This window comes from Ceratotherium simum, chromosome 9, assembly GCF_057802395.1.
Source record: "Ceratotherium simum simum isolate JZ-2026a chromosome 9, ASM5780239v1, whole genome shotgun sequence".
NCBI lineage: Eukaryota > Metazoa > Chordata > Mammalia > Perissodactyla > Rhinocerotidae > Ceratotherium > Ceratotherium simum.
Window position 1 is genome coordinate 27,386,680 of NC_141908.1, and position 22,625 is coordinate 27,409,304.

The following is a 22,625-nucleotide window of genomic DNA, read 5'->3' on the forward strand; positions in this document are numbered from 1 at the left end:
ATTTTAATTAACCGCCCTGTAGATGTGAAAAAGAAGCAATTATAATGTAGATGAATGATGATTTTTCTGCATTAAATTGTTTTGTTTCCCTGGTATGTTGATTGTAACACAGCACACAAATACAGTAACTGTACAATTTTTTTCTATTGTAATTTAGTAATTGTTTTTGGAAAACCAGTTTGGGAATGAGTGACTTCATCTGTTTACAAATTGATTGATACTGTTCACTCACTGATTGCTGCGGCGTATATTTTGGTATTGCACAGCCTAGCATAAAATATAATTAGAGATGCACAGGCTTTGCAGCACCATTTTGGAATCTGAAAATCAACTGTAACTGAAGTATGTTTTCCTTGAGCAGACTAGTATCAGTTGGGGCTGATGAAATGATAATCAAAACAATGGGCTTTCCAATTCCACCACTAGTAGAAACCCTTGGTTTCAATCTGATAGTCTAATATGGTAAGTTTATGAATTACTCTGTACTAGGCCTGGGAGCTGGGGGCTGGCAAGTCTGAAGCTTGCACGACTCACTCAGATCTGTATCAGAAGAAGCATACAAGAGAGGTAAGGAAACAAGGATGAAAAATAAAGAGTTCCTGCCTTGGAAATGCAAGGATTGTTCCCGACACCCAGGCACAATGCACTGGTGTGCTGTAGCTCCAGACTATCTCATCTCTACACTGTGATACAATAAGATCACATTCATGCTCCTGGCTTGCAGATACTGATCATTAAAGCCCTACCTCATTGCAGATAAATTCAAAGATCTTATTTACATGAAGCAGAGCTTGTTCCTCACTCAGCTAGGAATAGGATGGGAGAAAAAGACAACCATCAATATCTGTTTATTTGAAACCTGAAGCTGACGGATGGCTAGAAGATCTACACTTACTATTCTCACATGAATTAGAAATTCCTTCAGGAATTCCCTAGACTAACATCACACCCACTCTCATCTCCCGGGAAAGTTCTCAGTTAATGCACTTCATTGGTATCACAGGGCTGTTGTCTCCCTCAAATCGTCCAATGAATAGTTCTGAAATGTGCTCACTTGGATGAGCCCTGGGCTAGGCCATCTCTGCTAGCCTGGAAAAAAGGGGAAAAGGCCATGTAAGCAACTGTGGGTGTTCAAAGGAAACTATTTATGAGATCTCTTCATCTTCTATTTTGCTTCTTTTTACACTCCATTCCTTAGAAGATCCTAAACTAGGACAGTTCATTAAACGGTGAGAAGTCATGTCAGTCCTAGACATGCGTTTTGTTATAAAACATAGCTAGGATTATGGCTTCATTTAGAGCAATTTACAGATAGAATGTTATGAGTTGGCATGACAAAGCAGACAATGTTGAGCTGGGGGTTGGGGCAGGAGGACTATTTGGATCAACTTCTATTTGTCTGTCTCCTTTATAAATAGTTGCTAACAAAGTATTATTAGGAAATACCCAACCGATGCCAAAATTAACTTCATATATTAAGTAAGAATCTGCCCCATTAATATATTAAGAGGTCTGCTCTTCTGCCAGGTTGGAGATCTGCGTGTCTAAATCTTGTTCACACCAATGGGACTAGGCTGCTAGCAGGGATGTCTTTTTCATGTACCATATTATACAAAAACTAGCAATAAAAGCTTATTCTTGCCTAGTCACTCCTACCTGTGTCACCTTTTTTGGCTGTGAGAATTATTTGGTATAAATGATATTGAGTAAACTACTACTGAAAACAAAAAGGCAATTCATTTCAGTTAGTAAAACTGTCAGGGCTAAGAAACTGTGCTTAGGGCAGGTAGAAATGTGTGTGTGTTTTACTCTAGAGATTCAATTTCAGATTTTTAGTGCAGTCTCACTGGTTATTAGCAGCAGTACTTTCACGCTGCTGAATATTTTTCTCTCCTTTGCCACCTTCCTTACCTTACTCACAACAGCTCTCAAGCAAGATGTTGTTTTATGAATGGAGGTAAAAATAACCTTGAATATCTCAAATTATAGCCTCTTTACATAATGAAAAGGGAGTGTTCTGGCAATAGACCTAATCTTTTTTTTCATAAAGTTGTTCCAGCAATAATGCATGTTTGGAAGTTTCTAAAACTGGTAACATCTGTGCTTCTGCTGGGAGGAGATGTCATCCCACAAACCTTCCACGAGCGGTTTGTCTTTGAGAGAAAATAAAGTACCTGATCCGGGACCTTAGTCTTAGCTCCCCGTATCTTCACACTCTGACCCACCGCACGTTCCTTCGAGCAGAGAGCTGCTTCCCATGGCTACCTCCTCAATATAAACTTGCTAACTAATCTCTTAGCAAACACTTGAAGCAAACCTGAAGGGAGGAAAAAGAGGCAGAGGGGGAACAAAAAACCCGGGAGAGATAAAGCTCAAGGCACATTCAATGGGACACTGGAATCTAAATTTAGTACTAAACTTAAGTTTTCTTTTGAACAGCTAGCTGTTGTCTGTGGAACAGGGATTTTTATAACAACTATTTTATTTTTAAGTCTCAATTCTGATTCTTCTGCTGTCTGTTAAATAGGGCTCACTTGAACATAAACTCCCTTGATTTTTTTTTCCTGCCGGTAGCCATGTGCCTGCCTTTACAGGTATTGGTAAATGGTTTCTTTTAAATTGAATATCTTTTAAATAACATATCTTTTTAAAAGTCTACTCAGATTGTATACATGCAAGGTAACTTTTCCTTAGGAATTTATGCCAGAATCCACTGTTGGAAATAAATAATGACTTTCAACCAATGATCAAAGAAAAATAAATCTTTTACCCTAATAAGACTTTTTAAGACTGGAATCCCATTTTTAAATGGATAACAGCTAAGAGGCTACTGGCAATCTATTTATTTCCAAAGCTGTGTTTTAACACTGGCTACGTAGAGACTGGAGGAGCAAATGAACCCTAGAGTCTTCAAAGTTAAACCTTTTAAAATAAACTTGGTCTGTAGTATTTGAAAACATATTGTTGGGAATTTAAGTTTTAATATCTAGGAATAAACAGACCATTAAATCAAGCAAAACTGTGACAAGGCCAATATGCACATGGACGATGCCAGGAAGGCATCTTCAGCTCTTTGTTCACAGCTTAACAAAACTGTGCCGTCACACCACTTTAGTTCAACAGTGCCTGTCGAATGGGCATCAGCAGATCAGCCAATGCCTGTCATACACAGAGCCTGAAGACGGTTTGAAAGCAAGGGCTTATTCGACCCCCAAGTCTAGTTGGAAAGTGGTGAGGATTTTCAATCATCTGGTAGAGACACCCACCCCCCTCCCTCAAAGTTAGAAGAGATGGGAAAGGATGACAAAAAAATATTGGTTTTAAAAAAACAGACAATAAAGGAGAAGAAAAATGTACTCAGGCAAAGGAAGCATTTTTCATATTTTTTCTTTGTAAGAGCAATTATAAGTTTTGCAAGCATAGAAATTTTCTTACAGTGACGTTCCCAATAGTGAAATAAAAGTTTAACGTCACTGCTATTTTAAGATTTTGCCACATTTTTTTGGCCTTTAAATGACTGAATAAATGTTCTTATGTTATCAGGATAGGAGGGGGTTAGTTGACAAAGAGAACTTGCAATCCCATGTTATTCAAAGGAGTATCGCTTCAAATATAATTTTTGTTACGTGGCTGTTTTTGTGAACAAAAATGCCCTAACTTTTGAATTTACAGTCTTCTGGGCTCTCGTGTCTGTGAACATTTAAACTGCTTCAGAAGAGAACCCTGAGAAAACAAACCTGGTGAAGAGAAGAATTGTTAACTTTCCTGCAAGTAACAATTGGGAAAAAACCCAAACTGCCTTGTTTTCCTCCTATAACACTGATCATGAGATTTGGCTTTCAAGCTTTAATAAGTGTTGAGGAGGTGCCTCAGAACTTTCCTCCTGTTTAATTAAGTGTGCCCACTCCTCTCTAGGCATCCAATCAGATTAAATGAGAGTAAACCCCCGGAGCAGGGCTGGTGAGCCCTAGTGGTAAGAATTAGCTGAAGGTATTCTGAATCTCTCGACCTTTCAAGTTTCTCCAGGATAGGTTGCTACTGAGATCAGTACAGGAGTTGTGATTTCTCTTGCACTAAAGTTGAAAAAGCTCTCGCTCTCAACCTCTCTCCCCCCTCTCTCTGTGCCTTTCACTCTGCTACTGTCAGTTTGCTGCCTGTACTTTAGCTGTCTCTTTTCCAGTCTCTACCCTGTCAGTTTCTGGCCTGCCAATTTCAACTTGAAGCTTGACTGGGCTGATTTGATGCAAATACCTCCAGGGAAAACCCTGAAACTGATGAACAGTTATGTCAAGTCGATTTTGCACCATCGGGAAAAGGTAACCTCTGCGAGAAAAAAAACAACAAGGTTAAAGAGACAAGGGCTTTTCATGTGTAATACCTCTGCTGCACATCCCGTTCACTGTTTACCATCCCTCAGAAATTGTAACTGTCAGAATTAGTCCTAATTGCAGATGCGAAAGCTGCCATTATAATAAAAACAGAGGCAGTACAGGCATTAAATGTAGCAGCCTAATTTGTGAGACTACAGAAAAGGTAGAGTAAATGAATATTTCATTACTTTAATTACCAGGGACTACTCTTTTCTTGCTGTCTTATGATAAGTGTTGCTGTAACTAGCAACAGCAAACATCCACTAAAACATAAAGTGCAATAATCGTCCTGCTGTCAGGATCACCGCTTTAAAATACGAGCCGGGAAGAAATATAATGGTTTATCTATTTCTTAGAGATTGCAGAAGTAGAAGATGGAAATTCATTTAATGTCAGGGGGAAAAGAACACACACACAAAGGCACCAGTAAACAGGTTTTAGTCAGAGAATAATGGCTCCAAGAGAGAGAAGGAAAAAAATCGGTTGGCTATACATTTGAAGTGTTAGCCCTAAAAGAATGCTGGAAAATGAAGAGGAGGAGGTAACAGTGTTTGGATTTTTTAAGGCAAAATTTTGTTTTCTGTTGCACAACATCATTGCTTGAACATTAGAAAATAAAACTCCAGTGACTGGGGGAAAGAGAAGAGGAAGGCAAGTGGTTTTCAAATGATTAAGCAAAGGTGGAAAAAGTTCAAGTTGGCAAAAGTTTAGAAGCTCGGTTCAGTTCCATTTAAAAAAGACTAGATAAAGCCTGCCAGAAAAAGGACTTTGCCTGCAGTTTCAGAGTACTGATTCATGAGATTTGGAGAGTATCAATAATTACTCACCACTGACACCTTGAAAAGCCCTGGGCATCTCTCTATAAATGTCAATTTCAGGTAAAGGGGCAGAGAGAGGTGGGGAGGCAGCTGGATGGCAGGAGGTGGGAGATGCGCCTGGGAGGTGGGGGTGTGGTTGAAGAGGTTACTCAGACTGGTTGAAGCCAGCCTGTCTCTGCATTTATCACTTTGTCCCAGAGGAGGTGTTTGTTCAACATAGCAGTTTGACAGCACAAAAACACTGTGGCCAGAAGCCCTATCAAAGAACCTACTGACACATATCATTTGTGGTCTTGGTTTCACAGGGCAAGGCTACCTCACACTTTATCTGCACAAGTATAAAACTCCACACATTTCTGTGTTCAGTATTGTTTAATCCCCTCCCTTTTTTTTCTTTTAAATATTATAAATACTACTTTAAAATACCATCTTTATTCAGAACTCCTGAATGCTGTTTTAAAAACCATAATAATTTGCAATCAATTTAGCATAATCTGTGTTAAGGTTGGTAATATTGAAGGAAAATGAGGGAAAACAGTTTAAAATCACAAAGCTTGTAATTTATCCTAAATAATACACTTAAAGCTTAGATTAATAGGTGCAAGTAAGTTTTGTAAGAGTCACGTGGCATAGGGAACACTTTTTTTTTCTTACAATAAATCCTACTAAACAGGAGTCTACATTAATCCTTCACCTCTACTATTTTTGTTTAAATGTATGTTATTCACAAGCTATCTGACTGCAGGGAAAGCGAAAGAGGAGCAGTACCAGAGTTGGGGTCCAGGGTGCATCTGTGAGTGTGTGCATATGGAACGTGTGCATATGGGCTGGCTGTATTTAGTTTTCAAATTCCCGTCAGCAGAGCAAAGGTGATGGGAAATCTTTAGAGGACAACCATTTTGCTTAGAGATTTTTCCCTCTTAATGGGTCTATTTATTATGAAAACACAGCTTACTGAGTTCTTTATATATAAACCTCACCTCTTAAAACTGAGAAATCTCATGATGTGAAACACTTCCATTGATGTGCTTTGTGTCTAAAATAGAAACTTACGTACTTCCAAGAATAGGCAAATTGCAAAGTTTCTTTGATTACAGTTACTCAGATATATGACAATAAAAATACAATTTAAACTAAGAAACAGTGAAAGCTATATACTACATTTACAGATCACTTGGGCACTGAATTCCTTGAAATGTACTCATCCGTTTAAGAAAGATAAAAAATTCTCAGATCTTAAATAACATGATATCTTAATCTGTTGATCTAATTTTGATTACTTATTTTTGGAAGGGAGTCTCTATCTTCTTGTCAGGAGGACCTTTCTTTCCTAGAATTGATTATAAAAAGAAATATGAAACAATAGATAAAAAACAAAAATCACTATATTGTCATATTAGCAAGGTAACTATTAAAGTGGAATCCATTACATTTTTTATGTAGAATATGTTTTGCCTTTTTGTCATGGGAAATCATTAATGACAATTACCTGTTGCCAAAGGAATGCAGTCATTTACCTGTATCACCTGAGTTTATTTTAAAATGTTTCCACCTTCTCGTCTTGATTTAAAAATACACTTTCATATAGCTGCTCTTGTGATAAATAAAGCTCGCTAAACTGACCAGTTCTGTGTTTATTGTTTGCTTGAAAGAATATCTTCGTTTAAATGGGATTTAAAATTTTAACTTTAAAATATTCACATTCAGAATTAGGTCTCCTCCAAGTTTAAAGTAAAGTGTGTGTGGGTTTATGTTGAACTAACACACAGCAACCAAGAAAAATGAAGAACAACTAAAAATGGGATTACATACAATAGAACATGATATTTAATCCCATAGATTATAGGAAAAGTTATCTGGAGTCTTAATTTTATAGTAATGTTTTTTAAAAAAGGAAGAAAGGTAACAAATATGTACACTAACATTTCTGTATTGTCTCTTAAGTCTAACAATTACTTCAAATCTCATCCCTTCAGCTCAGTAATAGAACTGAATTTGTAAAAAAATCATGAATCATTATGATGATTACATTCTTCAGCTGAAAAATGAAAGCAAAGTTCAATCAGATCCTTCTCGAAATGTCTGCTCCCCTTACATCCCTTACGTGTCCCCGCTGCTGGCTCTTCCAAAGTCTGGTTTTCAGAAGCCCATACTCATTTCTAACCAAGATTGCAGCCTCCACTGTAATGTGCATGGCTTTATTAGCCATCATACTTTCTTGGGTCACAAACACACAATATCTGATGAGACACTGATCATCTTTCTTCTCTTTCCTCTTTTCAGCTCCTCTAACTTTCCTGTCAGGAGCCTGAAAAAATATGTGCAGTTACTGTTGCTGAGGGGAGACAAAGTTTAACTTCTGGGTTGGCAATTGGAGAATAATTCATGAGCAGATTTCTAGCAAATGATATGATTTGCTAAATTTTGGTCTTTGATTTATATTTATGTACTCCTGCTACTGCTAAGGTTTTGCCAACCTCAATTAGATCATGAATGAGATCATTTTAATTCAGCCCCCAAACTGTGACCTGACCACGGTCTGAAAGTGTTCAAAAAGTAATTTTAAGCCTCCCTTTGATTTGAAAAGGAATACTGCATGCTTGGTCGTTCATACAAATAACATAAAACTTAATTATTGGATGATTTGGCAGAGGACCTTCTTGCCAAACAACAGTCAATGCCAGCTACTGTGATGCTGGTGATGCCCGGGCCCCGGAGCCCACAGCCCCCTGTATCCAGCATTTGTTCATTGTGTCTCAGGACAAGATGCTTTCAAATAGGATTTACGGATCTGGGAGGCAGGGTGCAACATGCAGGGTGTACCATATTTATAACTCCAGTTAAAAAATGCTGTCTCACCTAGAATGGAAGTAGATCCGTGCTGTCAAATCACCAGGAGGCTGTGACAAAGGGAGCCTGCAGCCTGACACACGGTGTAACAACATAGCAAACACCTTTAATTCTGTCATGTCTCATACCCTTTACTTTCTCACATTCGTGGCTGCTTGAACGTTGACACCTACACTCTTTTTCGAAACTAAATAAGGCAATCTTATTTAAGCCCAAATGCAACACCTGTAAAGTTATTCTTGTGCCCAGCAAAAAATAACCATTAACTCCTTCCTCTTATAAATGCCTCTCCGCTTGCTTTGGAAAGTCTCAAGTTGGTAACAGCCAGCCTGAGGCCCTGACTCTGAGGTTCGCATGACCTCCCAGGCTCTGAAAGATAGGCAACACTTCCCCCTCGAAAAGATGCGAGAGCTGCGATAATGTCACCGTCCGAATTGGCCTCTTACAGCTTCCAAGTTGAAGCCTCTTCCTTCATCACAAACTTCTGGTGTCTTTTATAGGAAGGAGAGAGGCCCCAGCTGCTTCATTCCCTCTAGCTACCATAGTCTAATATTTTAAAAGCTGGAAATGAAAATAGCTTTTCTAAAGATATTTCCTGGAATTTTTAATGTGCTGCCTTGATTCCTTTCCTTTTTTTTTTTTCCTTTGCCAATTATAAACCACCATTTGGAGGGCTTATGAGCAATGTAAGTCCACCTCATCTAATTAAACCACATTGTTTTAAAAGCTTGAACAGTTTTCATGTCTACAAGACTTGTCTGAATAATAAACTGCTAGAGCCAGAATTCTGAGTGTCTTTGAAGAGCCAGGATTTTATCTGTTGGGCGCAAAGGGCCAGGCACTCAAAGAGTTAAAGAGGGTTCCTGCATTGCTGGGTAGGTTAATATCACAGCTGCCTGGTAAAGCATTATCCTGTACCTCACTTAACAAAAGCCTCCTTTTGCAAACAGACTCCCACTTTCCCCCCAAGTGTCCAAAGGTGTTTACTGAAGTAAATCTGCCTAAATCCTTCATTGCTTGGGTCATGGGGGTGGATAGGCAGGGTGGAAGGTGTAGGGCTAATCTCTTTTTATAAATTCTGTAAATCTTCTGGGAAAAAGAAAAAAATTCAGGAATCTGTGTCACATGCTCACGTACAACTTCTAATATCTCCACTAGTTTTGCTATTATAAGTGAAATCTGCCACAATGGCTATCAGAAAATTCCCAGTTTCCAATTATTCACTCTGCTGTTTGACGCAATTGCACTTCCAAAGTTGTGTGTGTGTGTGCGTGCACACACACACACATTATATGCTTAATCTAATTGTTGAAGAAAAACTGTTGGTATCTTAGAAGTGGTTTCAGAAAGGAAAAAAAAAAGACAAGACAGTTTAGGAAAAAGATAACGTAGCTGAAAAGTTGTCACGAGAGGTTTCTGCTCTTGCTGTGGTCTCATTCCAACACCATTAACTGCATGTTACTTTTGCATGTTGAAAATGGAGGCAAATAACACACTAAAACCTGACAGGTCCGCCTGCGAGGGTTTAAACAGTTCTCAGTAAGAAGGAGCCCTTTAGGCATAAACTTTCTCTCTCAAGAGAACGTGAATACCACCAACCCCTCCCTACAAATCTTGAAGCATCCAGTTTGAGATACAAAAAGGCTGTCATCTCACAAATGTTAAACATACTAAAAAAATCTGAAAAAAAAGTATGGAGAAGGTGTGAAAAACGTGGCACTTTACAGCCCTCAAAGCTTTTTAAAATAGAACAACTTTTCCCCCTAAAATTCTTTTCAGAGAATTTTTTTTTTTCCTTTTTGGCTCATTTGAGGCTTTCTTTCTTGGCTTTTATCCCCTTTCATTTGAAAATATGAATTATCATAAAAAGTCAGGAGGAAAAATGGGAAAGTCTTTTTCAGTTTTCCTGAAGATTTATCAGTGTGTTCAGGCTGGGTATAAGCACCTCTCCCTTTTTCTTTGGGCCAGACACCCATCACTGAAACCAGACCAGGGCCTCCGGAGACTTTATCCCTTCTCTCCTCCTCAGCAGGCGTCAGCTCCCCCGACCACCCCAGGGCCCTCACCAACCTGATCTGATGGTAAACAGTAAGAGTGAAGCCAAATAGTGGGCAGCCCTCAAGAGTGGGAAGTCCACACACCTGACCCCTAGTCTACCAGGCTTCTGGGGGAGAATCTGATCCCTCTCTGACACTTTTTACCTCAAGTGTTGAGCGGGTGGCCATGAATAGTACAGACATGCCATCTTGTAACACTATATGCCTGTCAGGAGGGACACGGCCTGGTTGAGCATCAACTATATAAGGCTGGTAACTAGGGAAAGCCCAACAAACAGCCGCAAACACCTAAGTTATTTTACTCAGCTACTATCCTCTGCCTCTCTTCTCTCTCTCTCTCTCCCTCTCTCTCTCTCTCTTTCTTTTCATCTTGGCTTTCTGTGGCAGAATGCAAATGGAGCCTGCCGGCGGTGAAAGGGCTGAATTGTGATTAAGAAGAAGAAGAGCTCCTTTCTTTGTTCTCCCCTCAGGGGATGTTTACTGGGAGAGACACAGCGGATCAGATATGAAAGGCATTCAGGTCAGCATTGATGTGAGCGAAAGTGAAATCATACCTAAGGCATTCAAAAGACCGCCGTGTCAGGGGTTCAGCTAACGGTGCAGCTACTGTGTGTGTCTTCCTGGAGAGGCACAAATCTTTTCACAGACTGGTGATTTTTTTCCTCCCTAATTTACTACAAAATTATAAAAGTTTTATCCCCCTGTTTACCTCCCACCAGATGACACAAGAGTTAGTATTTTCTCTCCTTCTGGACCACACGCGGAATCAGACCAACTTCTAATAACTGTATTACCTAAATGAACCAGCAAGGCACCATCTGAACTGTGAAAAAAAAATTTTTTTAAAGCAGGTGCATTCATGTGTGCTCCATATATGTATAATATGTAGGGGCAAAATGAATGAAGAGAAAAGCCCAAAAACACACGTATGGATGGCTTTTCCTCTCACCTTCCTTAGAGGAAATGCAAGACAACACACACACACACACACACACAAACACACACACACACAAACACACAATATAAAAACAGTACAGAACACCTTAAAACGAAATTCTTTATTTACTTTGTAACTACTAGTTACACTTTTCCTGAGAGCGTTCACTCTGACATGACTGTCACCCAAGATAAAAGTATTTGGCACATAGCTACTAAAGCAAAGACTTCCATAGACTGTACTGATATTATTGCTTTCCTTTTAAAAAATGCTTGATGAAGAAATACTTGGATCTTACTTTATAAAAGTTTACACTCCCCACAGCCCAAATAGTCATTCAATAGATTTTCCAAGTGGTAAGCTGATGCTGTTGGCATAAACAGAGCTATGTAAATATATACAAAATTCACAAATCACAGCAAACATACAAATAATGAGGAGGTGCCTAGATGTGTCAAGGCTTAAAAATGAAAAGGAAAATCACATTTCATCTTCTGATTGCTAAAGAAAGAAAAGAAATAGGGAGGGGGGAATAGGGCTTTATTTATTGGTTTTAAATCATCCTTCGCTCTGCTCTGAATTATTTTTTTCAACCTTCACATCTTGGCTAAAAAGCATATTTGGGCTTATGTTAACATCTACTTTTGTGGTGACATTTAATTCTGTATATTTTCAACTAGTGTTTCTGCATCACAGATTTTCCTCCTTTATCTCTTTGCTCTAAAAAGACAACCAAAGAGCAATCAAAAAGGTGTCTGACTTGGCCATTCAGACAATTGCCCCCTTGTGGGAATGCGGGAATGAATGGTACAGTGGACACCCCAGCACCATTGACGTTATAAACATGTAAATGAAACACATTAGGGCAGACAATCAATTGTCTGTGAGCATTGCGAACCTGCACTCCCTCTCTCTGTGACAGGCACAAAATAGTGTCTACCTTGGGAAGCCACGGTGCTGGAGAGGAAAAGGACAAAGAGTTCTCTTTCACACAGAAGAAAATGCACCTTAAAAGCCTTGGAAGAATGCAGATGACAAAAACTGTTGTAAGGAAAAGAATCTCCCACATCTTGGAAGAAACGCAGCACTGCTAGAGGGCTAGCAACACCCTCCTTTCCTACCTTCAGGGTAGACACACATTTTTCCCAGGAAATATTCTTAATACATACAGCATTAGGGTCTTTGATAACCTCTTGGAATTTTCTTGACTTTGAGCAAATTAAGCAAGCAAGAAAGGAAGCATGTGAAACATATGACATAGCGGTTCAGTAGGGAACTTTAATCTTGGCTTTATTCGTATTTGGAAATAAATGCTTAAAGACGTGAATTTGTTTTTATTTGGCAACAGAGAAACAATGTAAAGTTTAAAATCCTTAGCCCACCCTTACCCCTGGTGGGGCATCACGCTATGGATGCCAGCAGGCTAGTGGCTCTGCTACGAAGGAAGACATGTTTCTACCCCAACTGACTTCGTTTTTGCAAACCGAGATAAAACAAATAGATCAGTCTAGATACATAGCCCCCAGCCTTGTGTGTGTGCAGCGTGACAAAACTTGCAGAAGATATCCACAGAGAGAAAAGGATGGAGATGGATATCTTTGGAGTGCCCTTAGAACTGGTACCTGCCATCCAAACTGCCTCTGAGTGCTTCAAGAGGCAGCAAAACAGGCTCTCTAGAAGCTCGTCAACTTTATGAAGAAAGCTGCTTGCAAAAGATTTCCACACTTGCAAAGATAACCAAGTCTGAACCGACTGTAATCCGAAGGAAACTTCCCTCCCTCAGTGTGGACTGAGGGGCTCTGACTCGGGCTGCCCCATCCCAACTTCATCTCTCAGAGAGGAGAGCCAGGAGCCACATCCTTAGGAAGGGGCTGAATGCATTTCTTTTCTTTTTTATTTAAGCATCTCTAAAAGGAGAGCAATCTCTCCATCCCGCCTTGCCTCGAAGCATCACCACCAGCACCCTTACTCCCTTTAAGGAAGTGGGAGAAGTGAGGGTTTATCTTAAACAGGGATAATCATTTCTGCTCATCTGCTTGTTACTCCTGTAGAATCCAAAGCCCTGAAAACATCCAACTTTATCCCTTTTCTTTACCACTGAAAATCAGAGACCAAAGGCATTTGTAAAAATCTCCCCTACTCTCCCATACAATCCTCAGTCTTTTAGCTGAAACTTTGAAGGAAAATCAAATTTAACTTTTCTTTCTCTTTTCCATTTCCTCCCCCCCCCACTCCTAATTCAGTTTTCATTTAAAAGACAACTTCATTCGCTTTTCTGAAACAAGCAGTTTCCGGATTTGATTTTTGTTATAACGTGCATGTGTATGTGCAATTTTTCAGAGGCCGATGCTGGAAGATGGTGGGCTGGGGAGGCAGGCCTGTCTTCCCAGGCTCTGCAGGAGGCAGGAGGGAAGCCGGAGCATCCCCAGGAGCTGATGCCTGAATCAGGGGCTAAAGCAACAAACTTTGCAAGTTACAACTGGGCTGCACCAGTGGCAGGCAGCAGCCGGGCATCTCCGGCTCCAAGTGCTCATTTCTGACTCGAAGGCTGTGTGGAGATAGTGGGGTATAATCAGGGGAATAGAAGAGGGGGGCTGGGTTTTCCCCCTCCTCTCCAGCTTCAGTGAAAGTGTTACAAAGTGAGTCAGGCGACTGAAGATCATCTGACTGAACTTTCTTGAAACCGACACACATTCTTGTCTGCCGGCAACTTGCTTTTCGCCTCCTTCCCCCTCACCCCTCTCCTCCTTTCCTCCTGCACATCTTATTTTCTGGGAAGAGACTTCATCCTTTCCATGTGGGGGAAAGGAGACTGCCCGCTATGGATTAACTTGGCCCTGCCACTGTCTTCGCTAGGCATCTTGCTTGCCTGAGAATCTTGAAGGCTGGATTTTAGATTCTTGTTTCTCTCCTTGCACGTTTATTTTCCTCGAACTGCCTCCATCTCCTTTGCTTTTTAATAATTGCATACAACATCATCTTCTAACCCACGTTCTTGACTAGCTTTTCAAACACACACACACTGCTATACATGTTTTATCTGCTTGTTGCCTTGGTCTATATATACACTGTTGACTTCATTAAAATTATATAAAGTGCCATTCTAGTTTCCTGGATGACCATCTTTTTTTTTTTTTTTTCCTTGCAGCTTCTACTTCTACGATTAGTATTGCCATTATTCCTTTCCAGGAAATTCTATATGATTTTGATAAGCATCATCATATTTAGTGTTATCAGCAAAGACACAAGCTCAAAAGTGACATCTTTTCCATGAATCCAGAAAAGAAGAAAAATCCACTCAGTTCAGATAAATCCTGGCAATTCCCAAAGGGAAAGGCATTGGATACGTGCTTGATGAGAAAGAAAATGAAAAAGGGAGGGAAAAACTCTTTTACCTGCTTCTTAAAACCAGAACATTGCTCAGTGAGATTAAACCCAAAGAAAAATACTGACAAATAATCAATTCACAGTATGTTTTTCCACATTATTTGAAGAAGAGACAGGTAGGAGTCAAAGTTAGAGAAGCTACAAGCAATGGACAGGCTTGCCGTGAAGTGTGCAGGGTCTGGGCTAGATGCCTTAAAATGTGCAATTCAACTTTCCATTTCGGAGTGTTGAGGCTTCTCCCAAGTTAGTGGCTGGGCGGAGAGGAAATGGTTGCAGTGTCCGTGGCTGAGCACCTCCCTGGCACTCCGTTCCACCTGCGAAGCCCCCGGCAGGCCTCCCTCTCCGCCAGCCCCCACCCCCACCCCTTCCCCAGGGTTCCCAGGAAGCCTGGAGCCTTCCATTTCCCCAGACCTGGGCTCCGGCCTGACTTCACTGCCGGGCCAGGCTGGTCACCGGTGGCAACATCCCGAAGGGGGTGGGAAGAGGCAGGCAAGAAGAAACAAGCATTCTAAATAGTCTCTCCTGCAAAAGAACACTTCTGGGAACCTTGCTTTAAATCTCATTCTCTTTTCTCTCAAAAAATGACTGTTTAACATAAGAAAAAAAATGCCTCCTTGACACAAAGCTTTTGTTATCCAGTTGATCAGCAACGTGCTTTAGATACTTGTAAGAGGGGGAGAAAAGCCCCACAACAGACATTGATTTTAGAAAATCAATAACCAACATTTAATAAAAGGAACAGAGGAAACACAAGAGAGGAGAGGGGGACATTAGGTGTAATTTTAGTGTCTACTAAATTACTCAGAGATGGGGAAGGGGAGGTCTCATGTGTAAGGACCACCTTAAATAATGCCAGACACCAGAGTGAAGAAAAAATTAAATTAAGAAAGAGAGAGAGAGTGACTGACTGACTTAAAAAGAGGCAGCCTGAACTGGATCTTGGGGAAGCAGCTCGGAATATATTATTGTACTTGTTTTTTTGTAATACTAAGCCAAGCCAATAGATCAAAGGCAGCACAAAGGAAAAAGGCAGGATAACGTAACGAACAGTTTCTGACTAAAATTCCTCTATCACTCCCCCATATGGCTCGACACCTCCACCACAACAAGCAAAAGACACACACACACACGCACAGGCACACACACGCACAAAACCTAGAGAGAGACAGAGAGAGAAGCATCATTTGTCTCTAATCAAAATTCTCTCGTCTTGGTGTATTTCTCCCTCCAGCACCCCACACTGCGCCCCCAGCCGCCCCCTCCCCGAGCCGCGCAGCTCAGGGGCAGGCCGGGGGCGCGCACAATTGTCTTCTCTAGAGGAAAGTTGCTCCAAGTGGGCCCGGGCCGTCCCCGCGAGGCGAGGGCTGGGCTTGCGGGAGGCCGGAGGCCGGGCCGGCGCCGCGTCCCCGCGTCCAGCTCGAGAGCGTCAACGCGGCCCCGCGCCGGGTGATCAGGCTGAGAGCGAGGGGAGCGAGAAGTTTCCTTTCCCAGTCTGAGCTGGCGCTAGTTCGCTTGTTTGTTTTGGGGGGTTGGTTTTTCTTTTTAAACTCAGTATCCTCCGTCAGCTCCCCCCCGGCACCCTCTCTTGTCCCCAGCTCTCTCCCCTCCCCCAGGCGCCTTCTTCGCTCTTGCCAATCACTTTTCTCTTTTATTCCCACGATTTTGTTTGGGGGTAATACCTAGGGGGTCGGTCTCTCTCTCTCTCTCTCCCTGTCCCTTCTCTGCCTGTCTCCAAGATGGACCTACTAAACTGTCACCCTTTTAATCTCCCACCGCTGGTCTGTATGTCCCCCTCGCACCCCCATCTCCTTCCTCCTTCCTGACTCAGCCTGGATAACGGGCTCCTCCTGACCATGTAGCAACTGCCCAGAAAGTCTCCCTGCGCTCTTCGACTCCGCCAGCCCCCGGCGTGGGGCCAGAGCCCGCCAGAGGGGACCCGCCCGCCCCCGAGCCCGCACAGACCCCGCCGGACCCCGCGTGTGGCCCGCCGAGTCCCTCCCACCCCGGCGTCCGGGCGCGCCCGGCCGGGCCCCGCTGCCCGCGGACCGTTACTTGGCGTACGGGGAGGCGGCCGGGCGACTCCGGCAAGAAACTTTAAGGCTGGCTGAGGCGCAGCCCTGGGCCCCCTCTCCCGCCCTCGCAGTCCCTCTGCCACCCCCACCCCCGCCCCGGGGTCCTGCACGACCTGGCGCCCGGGCCCCCGCCCTACCCTCGCCGGACGCTCCCGCAGCCCGGCCGGGGACCCGGCGGGCCCGGCGCTAGCGGAGCGGGAGGCGGAGGGAGGGCGGAGGCGGGGGCACGAGGGGCGGCGGGGGTGGGGGCGCGGGGCCCCGGCCGGACCCCCGCGCTCGGAGCCCCCCCCGGCGCCCGACGCTCACTTTGCCCGGCACTTCCCCAACTCCCCCCGGTCCAGTGGCCGCGCGCGCCGGGCTCCGGCGCCGCCGCGGAGGGAGGCTCGCCCGCGAGCCCTGGGCGCCGCCGCTGCCGCCGCCTCGGTTCCTTTTCCCTTTCCCCCTCCTTCTCCCTGGGTCTCGAGCCTCAGAGGGGCCCGGAAAAGTTTGGTTCGGGCCGCTTCTTACCGTTTTTCCTCCTGGGATTGGCTTGTTTGCGCCTCTTGCACCGGGGGCCATCCGCCATGATCGGCTGCTTCATTGATAAGAGCGGATCAGATGGCAGTTCGCATGGACTCGGCGCCCTGCTTCGGCAGCACGCAGGCTCGATCTAGCAACCAAACACAGCGACAATGTGGGCATCGCCCGCGCCCATTGAAACGCGCGCGGGCCGCCCAGGGGAGCCGGGCCAGGGCCCCGGCGAGCACCCATCCGCGCCCCCCAACGCCAAAGCGAAACTTCGGCGGCCCCCTCCCTGCCCCCCTCCCCAGCCTTGGCCCCGAGGCGCTTTGTGTTTGTTACTGTTTGGTGTGTTGCACCCGCGAGGGGATCAGAGAGACAAGAATTACATCTTCAAAATGAGTCATAACTCCTGACCGTATGAGGGAATGCACACGGCGGTACAGTAAGGCTGCTTGACTCAGGGTTAGGCGGACCCTTTCCTCCGAAAAGTCCTCAGCCCGGCTCGAGAACTTGGGGTGAGGCGAGGCTTTCTTTCGCTCTCATCTTGTCTCACCCCCCGCCACCCCATTCCCCAGAGGAAACAAACAAACAAACAAACAACGCGAAACAGCCCCCGGATGAAGCACACTCGGGCAAATTGATAATAGTAATTATAGGAAGCCCACTCGCCCTGCGCCCCCTCCCTTCCCCTTTTGCAGTTTATCGAGGCACTGTCTCTTCCTCCCCCCACCCCCCCGCCCCCAAATTAAGATTTCCCGTTTCACGCCGCAATAAGAAATATAATTACAAGCCTCTTTGGACACTGTCCCTCCACCCCCCACCTCCGCCACTTTGACAATATTTACTTAAGTATTTCCCCCCACCTCACTCACACACATGCTCCCCCACACTGATTCCTTTAAATAGTTCCAGTAGAAAAAATTTTTTCCCCTCAAGAAAGGAAAGAGAAAGTCCAACCGCTACGGCAATACTTTTAAGCTCTACTAAATGATCGTATCCTTTCTGGCTTCGAAACTTTTGTACCTAAAAATCGAGAGAGGCGCTGCATTTTTTCAGCTGAAACTGTCAAAACTTGGAGAAGGGGAACCTTGGAGGCAGGCAGGAGAGGAGAATCCCGAAACTCGGTGGAGGTTGGGAAGATGCTGCGCCTCGAGGATTAGTTTAAACAGGGGGCTATAAAAGATGTAACAGATGCAAACTGTAACACAAGGGCCATTAACCCTTTCTCTGCCGAGCACACTCAGTCCCCACGCCCCGCACCTATTGTCTCCTGTGCTAGAAGCCTTGCAGAAAACCTGGAAAGTAAGTATCAGTTTCCACACATTTGCTGAGAGGGGTGGAGGGGGGTCAGAGAGATGGGGAAGTGGATGATTTAGAAAGCACCTTGAATTTAATCTAGGCGTAATGGGAGACTTTTAATTTAAGTTGGACACATTTTGTCATTTCTTGGCTTTCCTGTTGATTTGAAATTGTTGGGAAAAAATCCCGAAATAAAGAAATGGTCACACAAGTGTCTGGGATGAAACAGCTGGCCTGTCTGTATTCATGCTGAAACTTACACACGATTGCATATAAATACATGTTTAATAAAGTAAGCTGCTAGTTTTATGAGCATGTGTGTGTGAGGGAGAGACAGGGCATTTGTGCTGTAAACTTTATCTTTGCCTGTTATTTCTAACTCTGGAGTTAGTAATCTTGCCTTCACCATTATAGGGGGAGCATGTAAAATATATAAGTAGGTGGGAAATAAACACATTCATGTTATCGGGGCTCACCACTGTTCCTGGGAACTCCTGCTATCTCTCTCGACTTTTCAGTGCCAAAGTATGGAATGGGATATGTGTGTGTGTGTGTGTGTGTGTGTGTGTCTCCTGTTAAATCCATGTCTATATTACTTTGCCATTTAAAATACAATTTCAAATGTTATCCTTAATTTGAAACCCTGGTATTCTGACAGCAGTTTTCTTCCCAGCTGTAGTGACCCCCCCCCAATTTGGTAAACGACTCAAGTTCCATGAGGACTTTCACTTCTTTATTTATCATCACAGAAGTGAGGTGTTACTTCACATACATACACACACAAAGAATGAAATAAAGAAATGAAACTCGCTAAGCAGACAAAAACAGGCAACTTTCTGCTTAGAAAACAGCCTTCTCCGGTGGGAGAGATGGACTGCCATATCTAAGAGAAAGATTTGCCCCCGAATTTGGTAGATTTGTATCAATCAAGTTTTGTAATTATTAACAGGCATTTGCCAAGTTTTAATTGCTGAATACAATGAATTGGAACTAGATGCGAAAATCGAGCAGAATCTTTCTTTTGAAGAGTTTTATTCCAGCCATATAGTTCTCAATAAAACTTTTCCTAGGCTGTGTAGCAAAAGGCACCTTTGGTTACCTGAATGGACAGGTACAGGGCAAATTATTCGGGGGAGGAATAAAGGAGAGAAAAGGAAGGAAAGAGAGCGGGAGTGCGGGAGAAATCAAAGAAGTCACCCTTGGGAAAAGCTTGCCATAAAGGAGCTAAACCCACCTGAAATTCCTACCCACAGACACTCCTTCTCACTTCAGACTCACATCCCCACTTAAAAGGATAAAATCATAAAAGAGGGGTGGAGGATGACCATACCAAAAAGGAACAAAAAGAGAGAAAAGGGAGAAAAAAAAACCTACCTGCGAAGTCTTGTTTGTAGTTTTGGCCAGAAATGGTGAGAAGAAAAAGCATGAAGAAGCCGCGAAGTGTGGGGGAGAAAAAGGTGGAAGCGAAGAAACAGCTCCCGGAGCAAACTGTACAAAACCTCGCCAAGAGTGTCGGGAGACAGGACCGTTATTCCTGCGGAGCAGGTTAGAACTGATCTCTTTTCGGCCACTCCAGGAAACACAAACCTGGGGACGGACTGACGTGTTACGCCTCTTCTAATGACATTTTTTTCTTTTTCTTTTCTGTAAGAGAGACCCTGAAACACGCGCCACCTATCTTTGTGGGGAGGGATAATTGAAGCGCCCTGAGCGTGAGCATCATGTGAAAACGTGATCGCCAAGTTTCTCTCTGGGAAAGGATCTGGGATAGATTATACCTTGAAGTCTCCGCAAACGCTTTAGTGGAAGAAATGAAATTCCACCTCCCTCCCTTCCTCTCTCCCTCCCTCTCGCCTCCCTCCTTTCTCCACGCCCCCCCCCCCCCCCCCGTCAAGCCTTTGGCATCATTATCCTCATCACTAAATCCTACAGAGAACTGGGCGGAAAACGGTGCACACCATTCACAGAACTGGAGAACTCTAAGGGGCGAAAGTTAAAGGGAAAGATCCCAGGTCCTCAATCCAGATCGCCTCTTCTTGCACAAATATCTCTAATGACCAGATTTGCGATGCACGTTAAGTTGTGTGGATTTCTTAGCACGGCTTCTGGAACTAAATTCTTTGCCCTTTCTCTTAATTTTCTTCTTTTTTTTTTTTCCTTTTAGATGCCAAAGCCAGAAAAAAAAAAAATGCTGCATGTGAACTGCATCTTAGGGCGTGTGTGTTGGGGGATGTGTGTGATGAATTTCTGGATTGGATCCCAAAACTGAAAAGTAGTTTGGCATTTTTAAAAAGGGTCTCTAAGTAAATTAACATAAAGCGCTGGGTTGACCGATCTCTGAATCTCTCTACATCTCACGGAGACCTCACTACAAAGTGAGGGACTGTGTGTGTAGGGAGGCAGAAGGAAAAGGAGAAAGGCCATAGAGAAACTTAGCAGGGAAGGAAGAGCATGATATTAAACGGCATGGGGTCTAAGTTTTGGAGTGTATATTTTTTGATGTTGCAATTAAAGTAAAATTAAAAAGAAAAGACTCCACCTTTGCTCTGAAGGGATTGGTTATGTAAATATGGAAGGGATTTCCTGGAGAATACAGCTTTCTACTGTATGGTTAATTAAATAATCACTCAAAAGCTTCCAACGTGACGCTTCTGTCGTAATCCAATCAGGTTACATAGGTCCTAAACAAGAAAGATATTTTCCACATCTGGAAGTCAGCAATTTAGCAAGTACTGCACATTATTAACCAATTCAGAGCCCACTTCCCAGGGGAATTTTTTTTGAAGTTTAAGTGTTCTTAACCAATGCTCTGCTGTTTTGTTAATCAAAAAGCTGGTTTACACTGCACATAATTGGAACTAATATAGAAGTAAATAAAGACAGCCAAATTTGAGGATGCTGAACACAGGCATTTATCGGAAAAGGAAGAAATCTCTTAGCCTCCAATGGTTCAGGCTCAATTTCTTAAAAGACTGTGAGGCTTTCTTTTTTTTTTTAAAGAGTGAAAGTGCTTGAGAACCTCAGAGCACAAATAAACTTCCAGTCCCACAGCCTTTGGGCTCCCTTGCAAAGGTAAAGGTGGAGGTGTCAAGAGAACTGAAGAACAGCCTCACGCCAATTTTTCTTCTTTAGTATTGTTAATATGTTACAGCCCTCTGTTTTCAGTCTGATGAAATCTGAAACAAATAATACCCTGATCCAACACTAGACTTTTACTTATATTAAGATAAACTGCTTTGAACTGTGCTTTGAATGTGTGCCTAAAGCAAGACTTTGAATGCAAGAGTCACTGGCAATTGCACTCAGAGGAGGGACAAGCCACCACGTGGATTGCCATATCCCCACTCCCAGAGGTGCAGGTCTTTGTATTTTGTATGTTTATTTTTTGAGGGGGAGCAATAGCCACCCAGTATGACCACAGCCAGTTCTTACTTTAAGATGCAAGAAAGTAAATTTTCACAGTTGGTTACAAACTCATCTCTTTCCTAACTGGAGTATTTATTACAGTGAGAATAGCTGGATAAATTAATATTCTCCCCCACCACATCAGAGATAAATTACCTATAGAAGAGGAGCATTCGAGATGGTCAGTGGAAAAATTAATAATAAAAAAGAAATTATAGATTTCCAACATGGGTCAGACATAGTCTCAATTTTATGTTTTACATTTCTTTTAATATTATATATCTATACTAAATATATGTATGACTTATCAAGTTCCTCCTCTGAGATTTATCTCCATTATTAATATCCTTTTTTCTTCTTCTTCCCACTTCTTCTTCCTTTTTTATTAAAAAAAATTGAAGTCCAGCTTTCTATAGAAGTTTGCTTTTCAGTGTCCCCTCTCCCATTCCTGAGGAAGAAGGAGCCCATTGCATGGAGTGATTCCAGGCAAGACTCCACTCCAGGAGCCCAGACGCACATTCACAGGCAAAACCTCAGGTCAAAGGATCCAATCTAAAGGCTAACAAATCACTTGTCTTTATTATGTATATTAATGTCAGGTTACTTAGGATCTGACACACAAAAAAAAGACTTTTAAGTATTTCCTTTAAAAACACCTAATCATCTGATTACTCTGGGCTCAGTAATTGTTCAAGTGGCAGGAGGCAGCCCCAACACTTAGCACTGGGAGTTCCGACATTCAAGTATTTGATTTGGGGTAAAAAGGCAATCTTTCAGGTTCCCATCAAAGTGGATATTTGGACGGTGGCACGAGAAAGGTCCCCGCAAATCGTGAGCGCGCCGGTAGGTTGCCCCCCGCTCTTGCCTGGCACGCTCCTGGCACTCCTCTCCCCACTTGACCGAGAGAGTTCCCACCAACGCAGAAGCGG

The 22,625-nt window shown here is 43.1% G+C and overlaps 1 protein-coding gene across 3 annotated transcripts in view; it reads right to left on the reverse strand.

The window, feature by feature from the left end:
• Window positions 1–19,784, reverse strand: part of ZEB2 (zinc finger E-box binding homeobox 2) — a 131,302-nt gene extending 111,518 nt beyond the window's left edge. For 2 of the 3 annotated variants that reach the window (XM_087435124.1, XM_004423849.3), the window contains exons 1-2: window positions 19,666–19,784; window positions 16,999–17,140 (exon numbers count right to left, since the gene is read on the reverse strand). In XM_087435124.1, coding sequence (XP_087291250.1) covers window positions 16,999–17,071 — 73 coding nt within the window. In that variant the 5' untranslated portion in view covers window positions 17,072–17,140; window positions 19,666–19,784. Of the gene's footprint in view, window positions 1–16,998; window positions 17,141–18,015; window positions 18,149–19,665 lie in introns of those variants that run through there. The other variant, XM_014782440.2, reaches the window with a different exon arrangement.
• Window positions 19,785–22,625: the final 2,841 nt, after the last annotated feature.